This window comes from Crocuta crocuta, unplaced genomic scaffold (genome assembly GCF_008692635.1).
Source record: "Crocuta crocuta isolate KB4526 unplaced genomic scaffold, BGI_CrCroc_1.0 scaffold115, whole genome shotgun sequence".
NCBI lineage: Eukaryota > Metazoa > Chordata > Mammalia > Carnivora > Hyaenidae > Crocuta > Crocuta crocuta.
This window is the reverse complement of record NW_027530575.1, coordinates 8,560,892-8,570,269: the sequence shown is the minus strand read 5'-3', so window position 1 is coordinate 8,570,269 and position 9,378 is coordinate 8,560,892. Positions and strand designations below refer to the sequence as shown.

At 40.7% G+C, this 9,378-nt stretch overlaps 1 protein-coding gene across 2 annotated transcripts; it reads right to left on the bottom strand.

The window, feature by feature from the left end:
- Positions 1-4,920: 4,920 nt before the first annotated feature.
- On the bottom strand, positions 4,921-8,957 carry LOC144234698 (putative gustatory receptor clone PTE01). Of its 2 annotated transcripts, none has more exons than XM_077768032.1 (2): positions 8,935-8,957; positions 4,921-5,827 (listed from the first exon to the last, which is right to left on the bottom strand). In XM_077768032.1, exons 1-2 carry the CDS (start codon positions 8,955-8,957, stop codon positions 4,921-4,923), a joined length of 930 nt encoding a protein of 309 aa, XP_077624158.1. The 2 variants fall into 2 exon arrangements, with proteins under 2 accessions (XP_077624158.1, XP_077624159.1); XM_077768033.1 differs by lacking the exon at positions 8,935-8,957 and adding an exon at positions 6,613-6,637 and having other exon boundaries at positions 4,921-5,861.
- Between the last annotated feature and the right edge of the window lie 421 nt (positions 8,958-9,378).

The following is a 9,378-nucleotide window of genomic DNA, read 5'->3' as shown; positions in this document are numbered from 1 at the left end:
AAACTAAGCAATTCGCTATAAGAGCTGAATGTCCTACAATTTAACTCAATTCTGACACTCTCTGCCTGGAGTGTCAGATCCCATAGGATAAGGGCTCAGTCTCACAAGACTGCTCCAATCCCACTTCAGATGCCAGTTGCAAGTAGTAGGTCCATCATGTTCTGGCTAAATTCTGTCTAATTTGGCTACAAACCAGGGCTTCCCATGGACCCTTCCTCAGGGCTTGATTAATTTGATTTGTCTCTCTGGAAGAGACAATGAAAGACATTGCCCACACCCTGTGCCTTGTGAATAGAGTCTTGATACTCAGATCCAAACATGACTTCACCCCTTTTACCCTAGGACTTGGTAAAAATGAAGAATTCTGTGCTCCTTTCCTCAACTGCATACCTCTATTTTGGGAAGGATTATGTACGTGAAAATGAAAAGCTACATAGCACAAAGCTCAGAGCCTGGCACAGGAGACACTCAATAAACTTTTATAGACACTCAACAAACTACTCTTCTCACTACCATCATGATCACCATCATCACATTCATGATCCTTTCAGAGTGCTTAGGGAACAATTTGGAGGCATCCACTTCCTGCGCTCATGTGAGTGAGGCATCTGGAAGCTCAAAATGGTGTCAGAGGAGAGTAGAATTCTAAATGAGATTCTGAAATCCCCAACAGGAAACAACATCAACTCCATGGGCTCTGAGCAGAAACTTTGCATATGGCTGCCCTCCCACCTGGCCAGCCCCAGCTTGTCTTGCTGAGGAGGAAACAGTTCCCAACTGTCCCTTTTCTGTCCACCATCTTCCTGGGCACTCACTGGTCCATGCTGTACCTCTGCCTGATCATGACATGGGAGTTTGGATCCATCCTCCTCTCCTGCCTGGTAAGGCTTTGTCATCAGGACTGGCGAGAAGACAGGCTCAGGCATGAATCTTATTCTGCAGATGACTCTGGGAGGAGAAGACCAGGTATGAAGCCTAACGGATTTGCCATCCAGAAAGGCTGGAGGCACTGGCTAATTATTTACTTCTGTATGACCTAAGAGCTCAATGCACAGAGCTCATAATTAGCAAAATTGGACCAGGCTATCCCAATCCCTGAGGACCTCCTAAACAGAAAAAAAGGAAAAAAAAAGAAAAGTGAATGTATTTAGGAGGATCTATGCCCTTCTTCCTGTCTGGAGAAAATTCATCTCTCTGTATACTTTGCTTCTGACTTCCAATTTCAAGGATCTTAACATAAAATACAGACTCCTTTTTTTTTTTCAATTTAATGTATGACTTTCTGACTTTGTCATATGCAAATCCATTATGTTAATCATGTAAATTAGGGAGAATTCGGTCTTCTATAACAAGAATCAGAAGCTATTTCTATCTCCTAAGTTAAAATTTGTGCCCCTAAGAGGAACTTCCCTTTTTTCCCATTTCTAGGGTTTTCCCCCCTATTTATATGACATCCTAATTTTAAAAAGAACATTAAAAAAAGGGGGGGAACCTGGGTGGCTCAGTCGGTTAAGCGTCTGACTTCAGCTCAGGTCATGATCTCATGGTTGGTGGGTTCGAGCCCCACGTCGGGCTCTGTGCTGACAGCCATCTCAGAGCCTGGAGCCTGTTTCAGATTCTGTATCTCCCTCTCTCTCTGACCCTCCCCTGCTCACGCTGTCTCTCTCTCTCTCTCTCTCTCTCTCTCAGAAATAAATTTTTTTAAAAAAACATTTAAAAAAATAAATGACATCCTAAGTTCTAGTTTTTCTCTTTCATTGATGTATGTTGGCATATCAAATGCCATTAATTTTTATGTGCTTATTTGTAACTTGCTACTTCTCTTAAATAAATAAGAGTGTCTAACAAGACTGCAATTAGTATGTCAGCTAGAGCTACTGTCCCCTCAAAGTTTGACTGGGTGAAGACCTACTTCCAAGCCCACTAACATAGTTGTTGGAAGGATGGATTCCTTGTGGGCTGTTGGTCAGAGGTATTCTCAGTTCTCTGCCACATGGGTCCTTCATGGGGAAGCTTACACATGGCAGTTGGCTTCCATCAGGATAAGCAAACAGGTGACAAGGAAACAACAGACAGGAAGATGAAATCCAGGATCTTTTTGTACCCTAATCTCAGAAGTGACATCCCATCAGTTCTGCCATGTTTTATTGGTTGGAAGCAAGTCGCTAGGCCCAGAGCACACTTAGGGGGATGAGTCTCCACAATGGCATAAACATAGGAGGTGAAGGTCATTGGGAATATATTAGAATCTACCCACCATTCAGGTCTCACCCCTTACCAGAACATTGGTCTTAAACATCACAAGACTTTGAAGGTGTCTCTCTACTTCTGAACACAGCCCACAACCCATAACACCAAAACACTCTCAACAAAATTCCTCTGCAAAATATCTGACATGTGAGTAGAAATTGCCACAATTTGGTATTTCTGCAGACCCCACCATGTTGCTTCAGGACATGAAGCTAATGTCATTTCTCTTCTACCACTAGGGTCCCTCCACTGGCATCACACCAAGCTGAGCCATTCTGTGCTCAAATTCAACAAATGTCCCCAGTAGTTTCTGATATCTGCGTATCAAGAAGAATTCATTTGCCCTAGAATGTATTTTATTTACATTACTTTGTGTTCACAAATCCTAACATTTAAATAAATGGCCTGTTGGTTTTTTTCTGGTTGACAAAATAAATTGTATGAAAATACTGGTCCCTCACAACCTGCCACATCCTATCCATATGGTTCTCCTGACTCAGAGGATTCTGGATGAGTAATTCAGTGATTGGTTTGTCATTAACCAATGCAAAGAAAAATCAATTAAAACAAGACGGTGAAGAAGGCAACCCTGGCCTCTGTCCTCCACCCCCAACCCACAGAGATCAATAATTAGCCATCCATGAACAAAAAGAGCTCTGGAAGAGCTCAGGAGTCTACTTAAGAAACTTCAGCAAACAATGACTAACCACAAAAAGGGAATAACCTGAGAATAAGGTTAACATGAGAATAACTATACAAAAGGGAAGAAAAAATAGCTTCATTTTGCTTGCATCATTCCATCCCCCAGCTAGCACTGCTTAGCACCAAGAGGGAATTCCTCAGCTACAAGAGTTCCTCTCCAAAGGAAAGGGAGAATAGAGTGAGTGACCAGTTTGCCCAGTGGTTCAGTGCTCTGCACAAAGGACCTGCTTCTGTTATACCTCCCCACCCCCAGAGAATGGCAAAGCTTGCACATATAGACACAGCTAGAAACAAAGAAGAAGTGTAAGCACTACCAATATCAACCACAAGCAGGAATGGTACTGACATAAAAATAGTCACAGAAGACAAAGGTAGAGACTCAACATCCCAGAAATAAACCCCTGCACATATAGTCAACTAATATTTGACAAGAGAACCAAGAGCACTCAATGGTGAAAGAATATTCTCTTCAAAAAATAGTGTTGGTAGGGATACAAGAGTGCTGATGGATAGGGGCACATATGTTCATAGCAGCACTCTCAACAATAGCCAAAACATGGAAAGAACCTAAGTGTTCATCAACTGATGAATGGATCAAGAATATGTGGTATATTTATACAATGGAATACTACATGGCAATGAGAAAGAATGAAATCTGGCCATGTGTAGCAACATGGATGGAACTTGAGGGTGTTATGCTGAGCGAAATAAGTCAGGCAGAGAACAACAGATACCATATGTTTGCACATATAGGAGGATTAGGAAGAACTTCACTGAGGACCATGGGGGAGAAGGGGAAAAACAGTTGGGGAGAGGGAGAGAGGCAAACCATGAGAGACTCTTGAATGTTGAGAACAAACTGAGGGCTGATGCGGGTGGGGGAGAGGGAGAAGGGGGGTGATGAGCACGGGGTAGGGCACTTGTGGGGATGAGCACTGGGTGTTATATGGAAACCAAATTGACAATAAACTATTTTAAAAAATAATAATAAAATAAAAAAGAAACACTGCTTTGAGCTACAATAAGCTTTTTATAATTTAGCCTTTTAAGCTTGATCTCTTTAGCAACTCACAACTAAACCATCTCGGGTGCTTTTTTAAAATATCCTCATACCTAGGCACACATCTGTCCAACTAAATCAGAATCTCTGGTGATGAGACTCAGTCATCATTAATTATAAAACTTTGTAGAGTATTCTAATAAAATCCATTATTTCGGGGCTCCTGGGTGACTCAGTTGGTTAAGCATCCAACCTTCAGCTCAGGTCATGATCTCACCATTCGTGAGTTTGGCCCCACATTGGGCTCCACACTGACAGTGCAGAAAGTGCCTGGGATTCTCTCTATCTCCCTCTGTCTTCTCCTTCTCCACTTGTGTGCTCTCTCTCTCTCTCTGTCTCTCTCTGTCTAAATAAACAAACAAACTTTTAAAAATCCAGGATTGAGGAGCAGTAATGTCATCCTTAGACATTACCTGGATAAATAGCTTTGACAGATGCAAAATTCATATGGAAAATAAACAGAAACCATGGAAAATGATATAAATTTTAAGTATATAAAAGGAAGAATGGGGGCGCCTGGGTGGCTTAGTCGGCTAAGCGTCCGACTTTCGCTTAGGACATGATCTCGCNGAGAAAGGAAGGAAGGAAGGAAGGAAGGAAGGAAGGAAGGAAGGAAGGAAGGAAGGAAGGAAGGAAGGAAGAGGAAGAATGTACCCTGGCTACCAGGGTCATTGAGGAGAACCTCTCATGCATTCATTATGATGTACAAAGGGTCCCAGAATACTCCTCCAATCCAATTTAAAACAAATTTTTAAAAAATAGTATTTATGCGGGAAACATGAAGAGAAATGAAAACTATGAGACTGAAAAAGTTATGGGGCCCAGAAAGCAGTATTGGCTGGTCTACATGTTTGGTTTTGCTGATTTTTTCAACACACACTTCAAAAAGGATTCCACACATACTGAAATTAGCTTGTTCTTCTGAGTGATCTCCATAGGGCACTCTTGATGTCCCTGTTCCTCAGGCTGTAAATGAAGGGGTTCAGCATGGGGGTGACTACAGTGTACACAACTGAAGCCACCATATCCTTCCTGGAGGAAGGCAACAGTGCTGATCCAAGGTACACTCCAATAGCTGTTCCATAAAATAAGCAAACAACTGACAGGTGAGAGCCACAGGTGGAGAACGCTTTGTACTTCCCGCCTGTTGATGGGACTCTCAGAATGGAAGAAACAATTTTATAGTAAGAGAAAAAGATCCCTGAGATGGGGAGGAACCCAGAGATGGCACCAACAAAATACATGACTATGTTATTGGAGAAAGTGTCAGAACAGGCAAGGTTGAGGAGTTGAGACGGGTCACAGAAGAAATTAGAAATTTCCACATCCTTGAAGCAGGTAAGTTGAAACACAATTAAATTGTGCAGCTGGGAGTCCAAAAGGCTAACAAAAAAGGACACCAAAACTAAGAAGCCACAGAGACGTGGGTTCATGATGACCGAGTAGTGTAGAGGGTGACAGATAGCCACAAACCGGTCATATGCCATCGCAGTCAGAAGCATACCATCCATACATCCAAAAAGGATCAAAAAAGACATCTGAGTCAGGCAGCCCACATAGGAGATAACTCTGCTCTGAGTTTGGATGTCCACGATCATCTTAGGGACAGTGGTGGAGATGAAACCAATGTCAGCCAAGGACAGGTTGGAGAGGAAGAAGTACATGGGGGTGTGGAGGTGGGAGTCAGAGCTGACCACCAGGATGATGAGCAGGTTCCCAAGCACGCCGACCAGGTACATAGACAGGAAGATTCCAAAGAGGAGGGGCTGAAGTCCTGGATTATCTGAGAGTCCCATAAGGAAGAATTCTGAGACACTTGTTAGATTTTGTTCTATGTAGCTTTGACACCTTTAGAAAAAGAAAAGAGGGTTGGAGAAAGGAAACAAGTCGATGGACACTCAGCACTGTGTCCATGTTGTATATTCAAGCAATTTACAAGTAGAATATTCACACTTGTAGACATGCACCCTAGTACCTTTAGAAATATTTTTCAGTGTGACACATCCTGTTTCTTAGAACACTTTCCTCATTGGTTTCACATTATTCACCTCTCTATATACACATAGACTTTAGAGAAATTCGACTGAAGAGTATCAGAGGATCAAGAATATAAGAAGTAATAAATCCATGATCACAGTAAACAAGCCTCCTTCTTTAAGAGAAACCATAGAATAAGAAAAGTAGCACTCTAATTTAAAGAAACGAAGACACAGTTAAATATATCTTACTTTATTCAAATGCAAAATGCTAGATATTCTCTTCATTTAGAATATTTATAAACGGGCGCCTGGGTGGCTTAGTCGGTTAAGCGCCCGACTNGGACTGTGTAATATATATTCTATATATAGAATATATATATTCTTATATATTAAAGTTGAATATTCATAATCAGAAAATATTTGGTTAGTTATCTTCATGAGTTTTATTACTCTTTGATTTTCTTTCTTCTCTCCTTCATAGAAGTAAGCAATGACTTGATGTTGGTTGTCTTTTAAAAGTCATTTAATATGTAATTTCTATCCTTGGCTTTAGTGGACTTCAAATTTTGAAAAATACAATTCAGTTAAGTGTGCATAATCATCCAACATTGATGACTATGAAGATAGTTTCTTCTTTGTTTCTGTGAACAATGGAAAGGTCTATCCTACATTTAACAGAGATTTTTCAATTTTGATGCCTCCCCTATGCCAAAAAGATACAGGCTCTGGGGATTCAGAAAAAAATGAGACTCAATTGTTTTTCTCCATATGTGAAAGATATACTTGTATAAACAAAAGTAAAATGTACTGTTAGAACTGTAGAGAAATCATAATGTCAGGTCATCAGATATTTAAGTCCAATGACATGACAATTAGCCTTATCATTATTAGTAATAAAAATTCTAAAATTTAATTTGCCCTTACTTATTGCACTCATCACATACTTATTGCATAGAGGGCATCCTTTATTTCTTTTTCAGTGGAGCTGTACTAAGTAGGAATCAACTTAGACAACAATTCTAAGAACTTGAATTCTAAGAGATACCAAGAACTTGCCCCATAACACAGTAATAATAAGTGGAGCAGACAGGTATCAAAATTAAATGGTCATTTCCTGAGTCCCATGAACTTCCTTGTTTCTAAAATTTCTGAAAGTTTTAAATAGAGATGCAGAGGTTTTAACTATAGGTACATCTGAGACACTTTTAACCACTGTCAGTTTCCTAAGTAGAAATAGACCCCAAGACTCTGACTTTGTCTCCTTTTGTGATTGAGTTGACTGATTGTAAGAATGGTAGAGGAAGTAGACAGTTGAAGGCAAATCAAGGAACAGGGGGAGAGAGGGAGAGCGAGAGTTCAGGCTCCTCTGAAGAATTGTGGGCCAACTCTCTAAGATCAATGTCTGTGACCTCAGCCATTCTTCCCATAATTGACACAGGAAGCTGACTGCTCTCCAACCATGGTCTGCCAGAAACCCCTCAAGGGAAGAGCAAGAAGTCTCTGCCAGGACAAGGAAGTGAAATGACCATTGGGGTTGGCAGGCGAGAACACTAGTCTCATGCTCAGATTCAAACATGGCACCAACCCTTTCTAACTTTTGACCTGGTAAAAGTTACGTAAAATTTTGTGCTCCTTTCCCCTTATGTAAAATAATAATAATGTGTGCACTTATAATTTGGGACAGCTCTTGGAAACTCCTCTTAATTGCATAACTTTAAAAAACTACACATTTTGTGAAGTAAAATAGTTTTTTTTAATAGTCTCCAAAAGAATCTAAAAATTACCCACATGCCCTTGACCCATAAATAAAAATGGGTATGCTTTATAAAAAAATTGGGGACACCTTATGCAGATGAAACCAAACAAGATACATAAAATACATACCTAAGAGCCTGGCACTTAGGAAGCCCCCAGTAAAAGTACACTATGTTACGGTTAATGGCTAATGTCATCCTCCTCCTTATAATCTGCTTCATTANGGGAGGAAGATGTCAACAAGAGCCAGAACCTGTGAGAGTAGAAGCAGAACTCTTTTTTTTTTTTTAATGTTTATTTAAAACAGTGCAGTGAGGGAGGGGCAGACAGAGAGGGAGACACAAAAATCTGAAGCAGAGTCCAGGTCTGACTTGTCAGCACAGAGCCCATTGTGAGGCTTGAACCCACGAACTACAAGATCATGACCTGAGCTGAATTCGGATGCTTAACCGACTGACCCACCCAGGCACCCCAGAACTCTTAATGAGAGTTCTCACACCTCCACCAGAACCATGAAAATAAATTTCACAGGGCTCTCTTCTGAAAATTTGTATATTGATGCCCTCCCATCTGTCTCTGACATCAAGTGTCATCATGTTTGTGTTGTTGAGGAAAAAATGCTTCTGATGGTCCCTCCTCCAATTGCTGTCCCCTTCAGCACTTACTGGGCTGGGATGCATCTCTGCTGGAGCATGATGGAGGGGTACAGATCTCCTGTCTAGAGTATGATGAAGGCTCACGGTCCCTCCTCAGGACGGGCAGGAAGACAGACTTGGCTGGGACCTTCTCAGGCAGATGCCCACAAAGGGAGGAGACATAGGTACAGAGCCACTGTATTAGAACTGTTAAACTAAAAAGCTGGAGGCACCTGCTGATTATTTACAATTGTATGACTTTGGAGGCTCAATACACAAAGCTTATAATTAGCCACTTGGTCCATGTTGTCCCAATCTCTAAGGACTTGCTAATGTTAATAGAAGAGGAAAGGGAAACAAATGAATGTCTCTAGGTCCTTCTTCTCCTCAGAAGAAGTTCAGCTCTATTCCTTGCTTCTTACTTCCAAGTTGTAGACTCTTAACATAAAATTCAGACTTTATTTTCAATTGAATCACTCAATATGAGATTTTTATATCTGTAAATTCATTATATATGTATCATGAAATCTAGGCAGAATTACATCTTCTATACACAGTATGTGATACTATTTCCATTTTCTCAGCCAATAGTTGTCTCTAAACATAACTTATTTTCATTTTTTAGCTCTCGCTTGGGTTGGTATTTTATTTTTTTTAAGTTTATTTATTTATTTTGAGAGAGAGAGAATGTGCACAAGCAGGGGAGGGGCAGAAAGGAGAGACTGAATCCCAAGCAGGTTCCTTACCATCAGCACAGAGCCCAATGTGGTGCTTGAACTCACAAACTGTGAGATCATGACCTGAGCTGAGATCAAGAGTGGGTCGCTTAACCAACTGAGCCACCCAGGTACCCCAGGGTGGCATTATATGTATTGGAGATTCACAGGGTTATTTTTATTTTTTGACTAATTTAAATGAGACTTTAGTTCTGTTTTTTTTTTCTCTAATTGAGTTACATTGATAACATTAGAACACTATTGATTCTTACATACTCATT